The following is a 17,604-nucleotide window of genomic DNA, read 5'->3' on the forward strand; positions in this document are numbered from 1 at the left end:
TTTTTTTATTTGTTAGTTGTTTTCTTAGCAAAGTAATACAATAGAATCTCGTTACAATGAATACCAATACAACAAAATTTCCATTTCAATGAAGTAAATTTGGACTTTCAATTTAATTTCCATTAAATTGCTTATATTCCATTGAGAAATTTGAGTATAAAAAAATGGAGTATGTTGATTAGTATTGTATTTGTGCTTTATCATGTTGGTTTTCTTCATGCTGTCATTAATAAAGTTTTTAATTTTAATTTACATATCTAAACTATTTATTTTTTCAAACATAATTGTTCTTGTTAAAATTACTTTTATATTGATGATTAGATTCAAATAAATTTCTTTCTGATATACTTCTGTATTAAGCATCAGGGTGATTTTTTGAAGCTATAAATTAAAAGTTATGGTTCCTAGTTATTTTTTCTTCAATAATGTTAAATTGACCTTTTTGCAAAGTTATTAAGACTTTCAGTGAAACATTTATGCTTGCATTTTATTAAAAATTAGTTTTATATAAAATAACAACTTCTCCTTTAAATATTTATTATTCTTGAAACATGCCAGGAAAAGTTGGACTGTATATATTTAGAATAGTCTCATTTCATTCTGCTATGTATTTAGCATGTAATTGTTGATTGTTTACTTTGTGGCATTTTTCAACATCCTTTTAGTATGCTGTTGATATTTTTCATTTGGGAATTGCATCAACATAATGATTTTAGTACTATTTACATTTCTTATATTTTTATTATGACTTCTTATTTATGTTTCTTTTCCATAACTTTCAGACCTGACAGACAGCCATCACTCAAAACCCTCAAAAGTTTCAAAAAACAGTCAAAACCAATCCTAATCAGCTACGTCAGGGCAGAAGCTGCTCAGTACGCTTTAGATCTAAAGCGTGAACTTGTTTCCTTAGGATTCAGTGTCTACTTAGTAAGTCTTAAAACTTCACGTACTTTTGATGCCTTTTCCATTTAAAATCTTCTAAAAATTAAAGTGCCATGTTTTAATTATTTATGCATTGATTTGAAATCGATAGTGGTCATTTATTTATTTATTTATTGCAATAAAAAAGCTTGATATTGCTCATGAATGGCAAATTATAATTCTTTAATTATTGTTTGTAAAGATTTTTTTAAAGAATGTATTCGACTTTCAGATAGAAGTTAAAATTCCGTCCTGTTTCTATAGTATAAGAGTTTTTTTGAACATTTCCTACTCAGTGTTATATCATATTTCACATTTTTCAAAATATATTTTGAATTTTGTTAGATCTTATATGGGACATAAAAGTTAAATTTTCTTCTCCTAATTCCAAAACTTATGTTATGTGCCTTAGTCTCTTATTATTCAAAAGAAAAATTATTTATATCCATGATTATATTCTTACAATCTGAAGTGTGTTAAATTCATCTTATAATGATTATCAGATAATATCTTTTTAAAAATGTTTAGCTAAATTTTTTTTTTTTGATAAATTAGGCAATTATCTACATGTGTTAACTTGTACGAGTTATTCAGAGCTAAAGCAGATCAAATCAATTTTGACTTAATCTACTTTAGCTCTGAATGCCTCATTTATGAATGTAACATTTCATTGCCAAAATCCACTATGCTACGTGCCAAAATAAATCAAGTCTAAATGTACTTGATCCACTTCAGTTCTCAATGCTTCATTTATGAATGTAACATTTCATTGCCAAAATCTACTACATTCAGAGCTACAATAGATCAAGTCTAAATGTACGTTAATTAAATATTCACTTCTTAGCATCTCCTTTCATTTATTTATTTATTTTGTTTTATAGGATGTCCATGAAATAAAAACAGGATCTGACTGGCAGGATGCACTGAATTTTGCTGTAACCCACTGCTTCCTTTTTGTTCCTCTTATCACTCATATGTACGGAAAAACCCAGTGGACTAACCGAGAGGTATGTCCCCTTTTTTAGTCTTTACTTTTGTTTACTACCTGATTTTATGTTTGCATTGTTTTAAATGTCTATTATTGATTATCTCTCTTCTTATAATTCCTTTTTTATTATGATTAGGTAAAACTGGCTGACGTCCTAAATAAAATGATAATTCCAGTTAACTTTATGGAAACGTGGCCCCCTCCATGCTTAGCTATTCAATTTGCCTCCACCCAATATATACCTTGGAAACTTCAAGAAAGTGAACATGGTAATATATTTTCTTTATATGTTTCCAATAAGACAGAAAGTATCTTTGTTTGCTTTTACATTGATAACTTTCATTTAATTTATCCGGTTGCAATGAAACCTATTTAATTAAGTTGAGTTTGCTATAAGGGCTCTAAAGTTCAAATTTTTACGGTAAGGAGAGACTCCAGTCCAATCTTTATGAGTGGAGAAGATTAAACATTATTAGAAAAGAGAATAGCAGCAATATTATTTGATTATCTGAGCCATCTGTGGTTTACCTACACTAAAATTCTGCATTTGATGCCTTGCTTTGTTTTCCTCCTTCAAGTTTTTATCAATTGCTTACATTTATTCTGATAAAATAAAATAAAAATTCTGAAATTTAATAAGTTTTTCAAATCTCCATGCATTTGTTAATTATGAGCTTTCATGAATACAGGGTTGTGCCGAACTTGCATTTTTGTTTAGGGAGACAGAAGGAGATTCTCAATTTGCGGAATGAAACTTTAAATTCATTTTATTTTTATTTTTTTGTTCCTAATTGCAAAACTTTATTTGCTGAGTTATCTGTCAAGAAATCTAACATTGCAGACTTTATCTAGTCTTGATGGAACATTCTATATCCAAATATATTGTATGTAACTAGTGTACAAAGGTTACTGCATATAGATGTTTCTAAGTTCTGTCTTAATTCACAATTATTTTTCCCTGACCCCCCTCTACTTGCTGCAAAATGTATATTGTGATTAAGATTTATATACTCTTAAGCTAACAAATTCAATTGAGGGTAAAACAACAGACTAGTTTGCGTTTAAACTGCAGGTAAAATAGAAGTTACAGAAAATTGTAGCAGTAAAAGAGCATTAAAAAAAATACTTTTCTAATATGAGTTGTTCAAGGCTGCAACTATTATTTTTGTTGCACATTTTGCATCCTAAATGATGCTTCATGGGCAGACATATTTCTGTATCTCAAAGCCGGAAGGACGTAAGTAACAGCACGATAATTTTACAGAAGAGAGGAAAAAAAAATTTCTGGCTCATGGAAAGGATGGAACACATGCTCTTTTAACCCTGGTAAAAAATTAAAAAGGATTTTTTTTAAGAGTTACGTTCACACTACTCAATGCGGAATAGGCTTCTACAAATAATGCACTAAACAGAAAATCTCAATATTTAGACATGCTTCATTCTGGCTCTGAGATACAGATTCATACTTGCCAACTCTACTGTTTTTAACGGGAGACTCCCGTGTTTTGCTTCCATCTTCCGATTTCTCGTTTTTTACGATTTTCTTCCGTTTTTGCAGTTTTTTCAGTCATTCATTTTCTCAATAGATGGCGCCCTTTTCTAGTCTACCAATGTCAGGGAATAAGAATTTTTCCAATTAATAACTCATTCAGTAAAAATTAATTTTTTGGAAGCTTTCCACATTGAATGTTCAACGAAACACGTGCTTTGCCAAAAATGGCAGCAGATTTCAATCCTTTTCCATCTTGAAAATCTTTCAATTTTTTTGAAAGTTTGAAGTTATTTTCACAGTGCTACCCTATACCTACTTATTTTATATTTTATTTTCATAAAATATTGATTTTTTTTTCGGATTTTAGTAATTAAATTTTTGTTGTTACTTTTTTGGTAGAGAACGGATAATGTACGAAACTTTAAGCAAATTCACTTCTTATAATTTGGTTTTTCCTTTGCACTATATTTTTCATGCTGCTACCAATTTGCTTACATCGGTTAAAAATCCTTTAATTACTTTAAATTTAGTATTCATGTTATTCAAAAGCATAATTTAATAATTCTGTTGTGAAACAATATGTCGCTGGTGAATCACCTATCTACCTCTAGTGGAATCTCCTGTTTGTTTTCCTTCGGAGGTTGGCAAGTATGCATCATCGAGCTTTAAGCTTGTTGGTCAATTCCACTTTATTTGTATTTATAACAGAAGGAATCTGTGGAATTTTATTATTCAAATATTCTCATTGGTAAAAAATAATAGTATACAGTGAATAAATTTAATATTATTGAAAAATAGTGTCATAGTCAATGTTATATTTATAATTATGCCTTCCTTTTCAGTGAAATTAGAAGGTGAAAAATCATCTGACCACAGGCTATGGGACTCGGTTAGTCTGAAAAGAGTTGCCAAGCAGATTATTGAGTGTTACAGAGATAACTACTATAAACTTCCTCAAAGAAATTTATCAACGAGGGAAGTTGTTGTAAGTGAAAAAAAATTTTATATCTAAAATTCCATTTTTAGTATCTGCAGTAAAATATAGCAACTAATTATAATCATGCAATCTAGATGGCTTAATACTTGTAATATGTTATTCAAAATCTTCTTTTCATAAGTAAGGGTTTTACTAGTTATTGAGTTTTTATTTTAATGGTTAGAATTTTAAGATCTCAAATTATAAATGCTTTGCAAAAGATAAAAACTAAGTTTGCCCCAAAACAATCTTAATTTTTATTTGAAGTACATATAGCTTTTTTGGATTTTATTTCCTTCCCTAGCAGTGATGTTCTCATCTAACTTTCTTAGAGTATACTCCCACTTACCCATTAAGCACAATATGTGTATGTAATCATATACATAGTACGTCATAATATGAAATTTTATTAAGCTGGAGGGTATACACTATAAGTCTAAAAAATGTTTGAGAGTATACGGCATATATGGAGTATACCCTATGGGAACACCACTGTTCCCTGGTCCTTTTATCTTTTGTTATGCATGAATAAGCATTTTCAGATATTTCTTAAAGTATAAATGAACATACAATGAGTAAAAATTAAGAATTGTATGTCCTGTTACTTAAACAAAAGAATTTTTTCTTTCTTTTACAAGCTAAAATTTAAAGCTTCCAAGCATTGTAAGAATCAATTGTATTGTTTACGGAGTAATAGTTTTACAATTGGATAAAAACATAAATGTATTGATATTTATTATTAATTTGTTTAACTGTATTTTGCAGCAGCCTCAGCTACGTTTCAGGAGCACTGCAGTAAATAAAACTCTTCTTTCTGCTGCGAAAGAAAATTATTATGTGCTAAGTAAGGATGATTGTTTTGATGAAACCAAGCATTTGATTGTAATAAGTGCTCATCCAAGGCAAAGATATTTGGTGAGTACTACATTTTTTTTTTGTAAAATGAACTAGTTTCCATGGGTTGTTCTTAATATTAACTTATCATATTAGTAAAATTCATTGGGTTAAGAACTGTCAAATTTTTGAAAGAATTCATTAAAGTTAGTTATAATAAATTGTGTATTAAAATATGTTTCTTTGCCCCTTTTTTTGTCAGAGTTTTTTTATGCAATATATATATATATGCATATTGTACATCCAATTCAATACCGCCATAACTGCAAATTCTTAACTTTTGATTTTATGGTGGTATTGTTGTGCTAACTTGTTGAACTTGGAAATGAAATACAATCAAACTTGATCAAGCTTAATATTTGTAATTATATTTCAAAGCCCAAAATGTTATCACTGCAATCCACTATAAAATTAATAATGAAAAATTTGCTTTTACGTCAGTATTGTACTAGATGTACGACACATATCCAAAAATGTGTAAGAAACCAACATATAGCCCACCCAATTATACATTGTCTATTCCCTCTCAAAGGTTAATCCGTCAGAGAGAGAGTGCACTATTGTGTTGCACCCTGCCAACTCAAAATTTGGGAAAAACGTACTAACTATTGAGTTAATGTCTAAGTTTAATGTTCTTCCTTGAAACAAAACTCGCATAAACTTAGCTCACATAACTGTCACCCTTTACCGTGAAAAAAATATAACCAATAGTGACAGATCATAAAACTTTCAAAGTTTAGAAGAACAATTTTCCAACTTTAATTATGCATTAGTAATTCAGACAAGAAAACCTAACCAGTAAACATCACATGTGTTTGCACCTATTGTAATATTTCAGATCAAATCACTAAAATCTACCACTGCATAAAACCTTGATTTTTCTTTTTCTTTTTTGAGATGTGTTGCCATGGTGGGATATTTTCAATCCTCGTACAGAGCTGTACTTCATATTTATTTCTGTAAATACTGTTCACATGTCATTTTTCAATCATGTAATGTATTATTTAGTTTTCTTTGATTACTTTTCAGGCCCAAGACTTAAAAGCAACATTTGAAAAAGATGGCCACGAAGTGTGGTGCTCCGTAGATTTACTAGGTGTGGTGGCCAACTTGTATTCTGAAGAAGCTGGAGCAGATCCCAACACACCAAGAAATTTACCCACTATTCAAGAGGGAGATGTATTTTTTAGTCAAAATGAAGAACAATTTATTTCATTAGGCGATAAAAAATCTCTCTCTATGAAAGAACCCGAAACTTATGGTAATTTTGCTCTTTTTCACTCATATTTTTGCTAGTAAAAATTTACTTGAGTTTAATTTGTTTTATAAATGGCAGTAAAGTTTACATTCCCTGAAAGTTTTTAAAAATTGATTGGTCACATACGCAAAATAAGAATTTTTTAAAAAAATCTTTGGGCGGTAACTTACTACTTAAATAAATTGGTAGTTTTCAACTTGTAGTATGAGAATATTTAAGATAACTGGCAGAGTAATTAGTTCAATAATAAGAGTAACAAATATTATTGAATTAAACTGTTTACATGAATATCAGATTTTTAAAGCAAGTGTGCATAAAAACCAATCATAGAAAGACTACTCAAAATTTAAAATAAACGCTATTGTGTCGGACATACAGGTTGAGAAATTAAATTTTCCATTTGTTAATGTAACATTTTCATACCAATACATTTTTCGAATTTAATTTTGTGTACTTAAATATACTTTTAAAATGTAAAAATGGTTACATTTGCAAAATTTTACATGTTTTCTATTACTGTTTAGTTTCCATTATTTATTTATTTACAAGTTATTCCCCTTACTTTCTGAAACATTCATAATATAAACAACCCTTAAAAGAAAGCATATTGCAGTGATAAAGCCCTGTTGTTTATTGGATTACCTTTTTCAAAACATTCCAGTTTAGTTTAATTGTCTTGTTTCCTGTTTAGTATTCAATAGAATAAAACTTAACATGTTCTTTAAAAAAAAGGGAAAAATAATTTGTTACATTGTTTTTTCATAAAGTATTGGCATAAATGTGTATTGAGGTTAAGACAAAATGACATGAAAAATTTTGCAGCAGCAACCCTGTATCATTTGATCCATCTCTGACATCCAATCCTTAATGTATTTTTCTTCTTAAAATAGTAATCTATTTTAATAATTAACATTTAGTATATTTATGTGACAATTCGTAGGATTATTTTCGTCAAAAAGTGTTAAATGCAAAAATTGTATTGTACTTCACTTACAAAGAAATTAAAACAGTCGTTTTTTTTCCAGGTAGAAGACCACTATCTCGCTTAATGTCCCAGTTTAGTGACATAAGCCTGCCATCTGCATTAAGCCATGAGAAACTTGACAATCTTCGGACGTTCCAGCAGAAGGTAGATCAAGCAGCTGTTGTTGTTGTGTTGGTCTCCGATTCATATACAAAATCTACTTTCTCTCATCAACAGGTATGTTCATGATGTTAGTTGTTCAAAATTCTCTTTTGGTTGGATTGCTTATTTAAAATTTTCATTATAATTGAAATATTGCTATGCTGTTTGATTAAATGGCAATGAAAATTTTACTTGTAGATATATTTTTGCATGATATATTTTTTTTATTTGTCTAAAATAGCTGAGAATTAATAAGCTTTTGATGCAATGGTGTCGTTTCCAAAATTTTAAAAGTATTTCTTTCTGAAAGAGCATGCTTAAAAACATAGGATCTGACCAATTTTTGATAATATTGTTTATGTTTAATATTTTTAAAAAATTACTTAAATCGGAGTGCTTTCATTGTTTACGGCTTCTGCCAATGACATCACAAATGATGAAATGCCATTCAGTGTTGCCATTCACAGTGCAAAATATTTAATTTGCATCTTCACTCACGTGATTAGCAACAATATAGTTGATAGCAAGCGTAGAGCGCAATATTTAATTTGCTGCTTGATTATCATAACGTGTAAACATAGTAGAAAGCTGCGGCAAAGTGCATCATTTGTAACGTCATCAAGACTACGCCTTGTTTGAAAAATCAGGCATTTTAAAATATTAATATTAAAAAAAAAACTGTTGGGAAAATGAAAGTATTTTCTGGGTCCATATTTTTTTTTTGCTCCTTCTATCCATTTTAATAACTTAAAGTAGTACCTTTGACTGAAGGAAACCACCCCATTAGAAATCATTTAAAATCTGTATATAATAACAGTAAATAAATTTACCAATATACAGAATACTGATGAAAGACTTATTAAAACACATTTTAAAGGATGAAAACTAACTGTTTTTAGCTAATATTGCAAACTTGACTAATTTTAGTTTTCAAACATATAATTAAAAGCTTACTCGACAATTTGAGCTTTATTTACATTGCTTTTTCATTTCAACAATCACTGCAAGTAGGTTTAGTATCTTTTAGTTATCTTACAAAATTGAATAGATGAATTTTAATCTTTGTTGAAATTTTCTTTGTTTTGTTTCTAAATGTACCATTTTCTTATATTTTAAGTTAACTGTAGGCTATTTTTTTTCTTTGTAGGTATTTTACTGTGAGCACAGAAAGCGAGTTGTCCTAGTGAAATGCGATAGTGCACCTATACCTAAATGGTTCAGGCTATTGATGGGAAATGACATGATACCTGTAAGTATATCTGAAATAAGTAATTAATGTAGATAAAATTGAATTTTATGCATATGTAATGAAAAAAAAGATAAAGTGACCCAATATAATTGTTCTAAAATGTGTTTTTTTCTTTTTTTTTCATACGGAGAAAGCTGTAACTAGTTGTCTAATACTGTAAAAACACTTATTTTCGTGAAACTTCAATTTTCGAGATCATGTTGTAAACACGAAAATTTAAACCGAATGAAATATTTCAACTTTATATGTATGCATATAATCAAGTTCCAATTCTGCTCATATAGAATTTGAAATTTTCAACTCGCAATATCACCAGTATTTTAATTGTCGCGAAAATTATGGTTGATGAAAATAAGTACTTATACAGTTGTTGATTCTTTTTGTGGTGACCCAACACAGTAGTCTGAGCTGCATTTGTGGAGGTTATAGATGTTTGCTTGCTTTACGGTTCCAAACATTTTTTACAATGCTACATTAATCAGTTTGCACCATTCTTATATGTTAGAAATTATAATTTTATAATCTATCGTTAAGTATGTCAGTATTTATTCAATTTCAAGCATTATTATTGCATGTGATTGAGAATGAAAATTATGTTGGAGAAGCAGGGAATATCTGGTAGAGTGCAATAGTGAAACAAAACCGCAATTTGCAACTCCAGAGCTCGAATATGCTACCTTGCGGTGATTAATAATACTAAAGATAAAGGTAAAACATTCTATTCCACTTGTTTTGTTTGGCGTAAATTACAGGCTTCAGACAGTTTATGGTGTAGTGTAATTTCATAAGAATAGAAAAGAAAGCTTCCCACAAATACAATGAAAAATTACTGTCATTCACTAAGCGTCAAAGTAAGTTATAAGTTACGGCATTTGTTTGTTTTACCTTTTTCATCCGCCATTAGATAGTGGCTGCAGCGCCCCATAGTTTATTGGAGTTGCAAATAAGGGGCAAAGCAATTTGTATTTTCTTCAGAAAAGGAAGAATAGGAAAGTGAAAGTGGTTATGAGCATGATCTTCAAATGATCCACTGAACAGTCCGCCGAGTGTCAAAAATCCCTCAGATAAGCTCTTATAGACTACGTTCGTAAACGAAAAAACATTATTATTTGTTTGAAGTACAAATAATTGATTTATGAAATGCAAACTGTTGTTTTCTAGTGTTATTTTTGTGGTACCCCATAATAGGAGACATACCGTTTAAACAAACCTTTTCCCAATTATTTTTTAAATTAAAATTCAAAGCTAACATATTTGGTTTAAGCTTTCAGACGGAAATGATTTTAATCCCAGAATCAAGAATTTGCTCTTATGCTCTATAGTAATATTAGTTTTATTTTAATCACATTAGTTGTAAGCGACAAAAACAAAAGGTGCCCCATATTTGATACTTATACACTACCCAGAACAAAAACGTTTTGTTTTTTCCATAGATATTTTTTTATAATTTAACTTTTTTTAATGAGAAAGTGAAGACACTTTCACAGTTAAATTCTAATGCATTTTTGTATATGATATCTATAGTATAAATTGTAACATTACTTGCATTAATTTTGTGTTTGCACTTCATAATTTCCTCTGCTTTTCCTAAAGTTTTGTTTTCATAATTACTACAATAACTACTCTACATTAAAATATTATTGTAAGTAAATCATTGAAAAAAATTCTAAGTTGCATTTTTAAAAGCTGGTAATTTATCTTTGTAAAAATAAATAAATAGATAAAGCCCTCACTAGTCTGCAAATTTTTTCTATGCCTTTTTACTAGTCCACAAGCCAAAAAAGGTTGAGAAATGCTGCTTTAGATAATATTTGTCAGAAAAAAAAAGCACTGAACTAGTTTTCGGTATTTTTCAAAGAAATGAACAAGCATCAGTTTAGGCTTGACTTGTGATCCAGCATTAATGCAATCTAAGATACTGTACACTCAAAAATATTCTGAAATAGGTTTTGCACATAAGCCTTATAAAACTGATCTCAGTGTATTGATTTTGTTCTGAAGTAAGATTGTTGTATTATTTTCAAATCATATTTTGACTATCTCAAAGGGATAATTTTCATAATGCCTTCTTTAGAGTAACATAATTACATGTACATTTATTTATTTTTTTTCTTTACAGAAAGTCAATAATTCTCAATTTGAGTGTGTTTTAAAATCAAGGGTGAAAAGGGCATTGAACCCCTCATCGTCAGAAACGCCAAAGGATGCTACAGCAGAAGCAAAAATGAAATACTTGGTGAGTGTAAGCTCAAGGCTTCCTTTGAAGAAGTATATTTAATTTTGTAAACTCAAATATAAACAGTTGTGCCCCAAAATTGTTCACCATAATTTAAAAACATGTTTCATTAATTTTTTTAGCTGACATTTCTAAAGCGGAATTTACCATTGCAAGATATTTGTGTATATGTAGTTGGAAGCAGCAAGCTTCAGTCTCAAAGATCAGAAGAAATTTGCAGGTATAATTGAACTTGTTCCTTAATGAAAACTCAATCAATTTCTAATGTATGTTCAGTTAAACTAATTTTTTCAAATAACCATAAAACACGGATATAAAAACACTTCATTAAAAAGCAATGTTTTCAATTTAGGTTCTTTGAAATGCTATAGAAATGTATTTAAAATACTAATTTCTTTAAGTGTTTTATTTCATTTTTATCACATTAACACTTATTTATTTATTTTTCATAGAGCTATTGGGACAGAGCTTGCTAAAGTTGAAAACGTTTCCCTAGTCACCGGTGGTTTCTGGGGTGCTGCTGATATCACTGCAAAAACATTCTTTGATTGCCGAGAAAATAATGACTGTAGTAAAGAAGAATCAGCTGTTGTACATATACTTCCAATGCATGATTCTGAGGTAAGATTAAAAACTAGAATTATATAGCATAGGTCTTTGAGATATAAGAGGAAATCAACAATGTTTTAACTCACAAATTAGCAGATTACTACAATCTGCTAATTTGTGCATCAAAACGTTGTTGATTTCCTTTTTGCATAAAAGTATTTATTTATTGCTCTTTCAGATAGTTTAAAAGTATAATATCTACTTATTCAGAAGATTTATTTATTGTTTCATTTTTATCACAGCTGTGAACATTTAGTCTTTGTACTTCAAATAATAGGAAGCTTTTCCTCATCATTTATCCAGGGGTCGAAGTAGTCCTATATATCCTATATTTCCTATATTTTCAAAAAAGGCATCAAAATCGTCCTATATTTCCTATATTTTTCAAAAATGTCCTATATTTCCTATATTCCCGTTTTTTACCCAATATATCTTTTAAAAGGAACAGTAAATAAACTTTCTGACATCGGATTTTTCGTTGAAAATATATGCCCAAATGAATTTCAAATTAAAAAACTCAACTGACTAAATCCTACGACAGGCATCTTCACTCATTGGCTACAGCAATGTGACGTCACTCTATAGTGGGTGGAGTTTCGAGAACTAAATCTGAAGTTGGTTTTAGAATTTTGCGTTTGGGGGGGGGGGGAGAGGGCAACAGCCATTTGTTTTGTTTTCCATCATGGTTTTCGTTGGTATATTTTGCGTTCAGTGCATTTTCTGATCGGAATGTTCTAATCTTCTTTTTGCAATCTTTTTTTTTTTTTTTTTTGTGGAATTTTGGGATCGTAGAATGTTAGTTCCTTATGATGTTAAAACGTAGTTTGTGGTAATAAGTGGAATTATAATGGCAAAATTGCATCGCTCAACAAAATTTCGTGTGGAGTGATTGAATCAGGAGGACATTAATTTGTATAAATTTTGGTGCATGGTGCACTAAAGGAGAAGATGATTTTACCGCTTTTTGCCATTTTTGCAACTGTTCAGTGCCCATAAGCAATAGTGGATTTTCGCAATTGAGGCTGCATGCTAAAACATTTCAGCATAAAGAAAACTCTGAAAAACGCCAGAAGGATCCTTCTCAAGCTCTGTTTGTTTTTAATACAAGTGGTAAAGGGTTCAGTTTAGATATAAAATCAAAGAGCAGTGGAATTAGTACTTGGATCATAAGTGGGAAAGAAAAAAGAAAAATTTATCTTTGTTCAAATTTTGTTTAGTTATTTAGTCTGTAAAGTACACTGTTTTTTTAAAAATATTTCTTTCATCTACAGGAAAGTCATTTCAGATGTAAGTTATAATTTTGTTTGAAATTTTTTTTAAACGAAATGATTTATAAGAATAACTAAGTAATATATGATATGTATTTCTTTTTTCATAGCAAAATTATTCATATAATGTGTCCTATATTTGTCCTATATTTTTTGTGGAAAATGTCCTATATGTGACAAGTCGGTCACTTCTACCCTGTTTATCTATTGTCATCATTTATTATTTTAACAATTATTTATTTGATGATACACTTTTTTTTAATGCTGAAGAAATGGATAACAAAAGAAGATAAGAAACAGTGGCAAAATATTTGTCCATTACAGGGTTTGAAAATATTGAAAATATCCGATATTTTGATATATATCGGATATTTTGATATATATCCGATATTTTCAATTAGCACAAACTAAATTCTTCAAAATAGTAAATGCATCCTTAAATCACGCTTTATTTTCTTATATTATAATTGTATAGGTAGACTTAAAATTAATGCTTTTTTTTTTCATGATTTATATCCAATATTTTCATTTTATATTTATATCAATTTTATTGGAGTTAATTTAGCATTAGCTGCTTTACTCATTTTTCTTCTGCTAGCTACTTTTACAGTAGTATGCTACAGAAATAAATAATCTGCATTAGTTGGTGCACAGTCATAAGACAGTTTCTTTTCTTCTGAGCAATGTGTAAAATTTAACTAGGCACTTTTAATATGAATTGTTACATTACTAATAATTTTATGAATATAAAATACAAATGAAAAAGGAATATTACATTACTTTGTTATAATTATTGATATACATCATAAAAATATAATACATAACTTTTTGGTTATTTTTAATAATAAATGAACAATTTAATTATGATTAATATACTTTTTATATTGAAAATACCATAATTGAAAAAATAAATATCAAAATATCATGATATTTTCAAAATAAAGGATATATATCAGCGAACCTTGGTCCTTTATAATCTACATTTTAGTTATAATGGATACACTCCTTGTTATAGTGCTATTAAATACTCATTTCTCTTGTGCATTGTAGCAATCGGAATTTATTATTTATTCGTTTTCTTTAGGACTTAACAGCTAAAGCTAATCAGAATCCAGATGGTACATTTGAAGCTCCTCCTTATGGAAAGACTGTATTTTTAGGAGATTCTGTGAAAGAAAGAGAAACCGCTGTGGCACGTCTTTTAGATACTTGCATTATAATTGAAGGTATTTAAACTCAACAGAAATAGTTATAATATAATTCACACAATTCATTGTTATTCCACAATAAAATTTATGCAGAATTTTCAATCATTTTAACTTTTAAACTAAATTTAGAAAAAAAAAAGATATGGTTGCCAATGATCCTTGATTATCCAAAACTCTCTAATTATTAAAATTTATTTTTAAAGCATTTTTTCCCATGGTCCCAGGCATGAGGGCCTAACTTACTCTTCCTACTCTTGCATGCATGTTTCGAATTTTCTTCTCAAAAAGTTTGGTTCGCTATAATGACTGTGATACTGTTGAATTAATGCTATTAGAGAAACCAAACTAAACTTCAAACTTTTTTAAAAGTATTATTTGCTGCATCCAAAAATGATTTCAGAATTAAAATTTAGGAAACAATTCATACTATGAGTGTGCTATCCCTTTTTCCCCGCACACTTTTCTTGACTTTGTTTCCTAAAGTACTTTTGATTATATATAATGACAAATAAAATATGTTAGATTGCATTTTACCAAAATTTAAACATTCTTCATTATGCAAAAATTAACATTTCTCAGTGTGTGTAAAAAATTATTTTAAAAATTCCTTTGCAAAATTCATCTTCAATATGTACTTTTTTTGCGTGTGAGGGGGGGGGGGAGAGTGATTTGTATTTTATAATATTTAAAAAATTAGTCGCGTTTTTTGAACATACGTTTTGTTGTAAAATGATTTTCTAAGTAGAAATTCTTGAATTTTTTAAACAGATGTTCCTTGTGAAAAATACCTTTATTTTTTAAAATCTAGACTTCACATAACAAGTTTGGAGATTCAATCCTGTAGATATAAATGGCATACTTTTTAATTTTCAGTTATGTCCAAAATAAGATTCCAAGCCATTAAATGTTAATTTGTTTGGATGGGTTTTTTACCTTTTAAAAAGGCATAGATAAAAATACAATTTTTGTATTCATAAAATAAAAGTGCAATGACTTGAAAGTCTCTTTAAGCTTAAATTTCAGTGTACATTTTAAAAGGATGTTTCTTTATGTCAATGATAATTGTTCTAGGTGGTCCAGGCGTTGTTCACGAGGTTGAGGAATTCATTTGGAATGACCACTTTGTAATTCCAATCATGTCTACAGGGGGAGCTGCTGGTGGGCAATATGGAGTTCCAGTCAAAATATTTGAGGTATTTAATCTTGTTTTATATTTAATGCAAATTTTAGTATGGGCAGTGGAGGAGTGAAAATGAAAGAAATATGCATTTGAAACACCATAAAACACATAAACTTTACATGACATGCTTTCATAACATTTGCAAAAGCAATATAAAAGCGTTTATTACAGTTTTGTAAATTAGGCAACAAATAAAAATATTTAAACTTCCTTTAAAAATTCACTCAAATAGTATGAATTAATATTGCACATTACACTTGTGTTCATAAAACACATAGCTGATTCTTCTACAAATTAATGCAATTGTTAAAATAAAATTTGCAATGATTAAAAAATATATTTCTAGTATGATTGGGAATTATTTCTTTTGGTTAATGATTTTTTTGATTATTTGTATTCAACTCTAATGAAATAAAAGTTGAACAATCTGAAAGTACTTTTCTTTTTTTTTTTTTAAATAACCTACTTATTCAAAAATGCATCAACTTAAAAAAAAAAAAAATTTTCCCTAAGATTTCGACTTTAATAAATTAAATCTTATACTTTGACAAAATTTCTTTGTGATGGTAATTTTTATAATGGTGTTTTTTTTTTTTTTTTTTTCGTCTTATGTAATAAAGTTTAACATTTTGCACATCAGTTTAAAAGTTCTATTCAAATAAAATTCATGCACTAAAAATAACATTTATTCAAACATTAACAAAAGTAATATAATGAGCAAATAAAATAAGTTTTTTTTTTCCAATATTCAAATAAATTAAATATTCAAATATAAATTTTTTATATTCAAGAATTAAATATATTTTTCATAGATAATTAGAATAGTTCCCATGTCATTTTTAGTATTTTTACTATCTTTACATGAAGTATTCTTTCATTTTAATGAGGTTTTTTCCTTTATATGGTCACTAGAATTTTGTGAGAAATATTTTTAAAGTTTTTTCTATTTCATCATAAAATGGGCAATTTTAGATCCACTCTACAAAGCATTAGATTCATATTCAGTAAATGTTACATGTTGTTATTTGTGCTGATTATTTTACTTTGAAATATATTTTAAGTAATCAAAACGAGTATTTAACTAGAACAAAATGTTTCAGATTCCTCCCGGAGTCGACACGGCCGACTGGTCTGTATTGTCCGAAAAGGAAGCCACTCCCGACGCTGTAGCTAAATCTGTTGTTAATATCATTCTAAGTCTCAAAAAATCTCTCGCTTCACCAACATGTACTTTGCAAAAACCCAACTTGCAAGCCAAGCGGAAATCCCGGAGAAAGCTGAAGTCCCGGAAATTCAAGCCTCAAGACCAAGACATGCAGGACATAGACTTTGTTGTTCCTTCCTCGACTAAAACACCAATCATGAGGCAAGTTTATGACGTCAGAGCCACATCTGAGATATCTCAGTCCAGTAGTGACGTCCCGTCAATAATTAGAAGAAAGAAAGCGAGTTGGTGGAAGAGGTTTTTAAATTCCTTGAAACATAGGAATTAGTGTTGTTATTGTTAGAAATCGACTTTTTAGGTATTTTATTACATTTGAAGTACTCCAGTTCAAGACCCGATGAAAAGTTAGCTGTTGGCGATGTTATTTATTGTTCATGGTATCCATTATTTGTTTTACCTGCTAAGCATTTATCAATTACACATTTTTAGGCTCTTTCTACTATGGCATAGGCGGCTTGTATGGGGGTGGGAACAACCTCCCCCTCACTTTTCAGAGTTGAAAATTAATAATTGATTGAAAAAGATTTTTTACAGAGTATATTGATTTTTCCACCAAAGTAACAACTAAAAATTCCAAATAAATGAACTTTTCTTATCTTATTTCATGAAAATGGAACTTTAGATTGGAAGATGAGTCTGGGGTGGCCATCCTTCCCGATTTTTGAGGTCATATTTCACATTTTTTGGAGGTCATAGAATCATAAATTTTGAAAGCCTTTTATACACCACAAGCCTTTTTTAATACAGCACAATTATCTCCCCCCCCCCAAAAAAAAAAACAGCTTCAGGGGCCTCAACCCCTAACCCCATATCTTTTTTGACCCCCCAATTTTTTTGGAGCACCAGCCATCTATGCTACTATGCATTTTGTTTTGTTGTTGATTTGTGATCACACTTGTACACTTTTGAGAAGTTAAGTGTAGTTTTCATTTTAAAATCAAGTTTTATTTCAAATTTTGATTGTGCTTGTC

At 29.2% G+C, this 17,604-nt stretch overlaps 1 protein-coding gene across 1 annotated transcript in view; it reads left to right on the plus strand.

Annotated features, from left to right (window-relative positions):
* Nucleotides 1-17,291, plus strand: part of LOC129225728 (uncharacterized) — a 29,281-nt gene extending 11,990 nt beyond the window's left edge. Inside the window, exons 5-18 of the mRNA XM_054860222.1 lie at nt 783-930; nt 1,806-1,931; nt 2,049-2,181; nt 4,247-4,389; nt 5,146-5,295; nt 6,304-6,535; nt 7,558-7,733; nt 8,806-8,907; nt 11,027-11,143; nt 11,266-11,363; nt 11,596-11,764; nt 14,105-14,246; nt 15,300-15,421; nt 16,509-17,291. Of these exons, the coding sequence (XP_054716197.1) occupies nt 783-930; nt 1,806-1,931; nt 2,049-2,181; nt 4,247-4,389; nt 5,146-5,295; nt 6,304-6,535; nt 7,558-7,733; nt 8,806-8,907; nt 11,027-11,143; nt 11,266-11,363; nt 11,596-11,764; nt 14,105-14,246; nt 15,300-15,421; nt 16,509-16,901 (2,251 nt within the window). The 3' untranslated portion in view covers nt 16,902-17,291. The remainder of the gene's footprint in view (nt 1-782; nt 931-1,805; nt 1,932-2,048; nt 2,182-4,246; nt 4,390-5,145; nt 5,296-6,303; nt 6,536-7,557; nt 7,734-8,805; nt 8,908-11,026; nt 11,144-11,265; nt 11,364-11,595; nt 11,765-14,104; nt 14,247-15,299; nt 15,422-16,508) is intronic.
* Nucleotides 17,292-17,604: the final 313 nt, after the last annotated feature.

This window comes from Uloborus diversus, chromosome 7 (genome assembly GCF_026930045.1).
Source record: "Uloborus diversus isolate 005 chromosome 7, Udiv.v.3.1, whole genome shotgun sequence".
In the NCBI taxonomy this organism is placed as follows: domain Eukaryota; kingdom Metazoa; phylum Arthropoda; class Arachnida; order Araneae; family Uloboridae; genus Uloborus; species Uloborus diversus.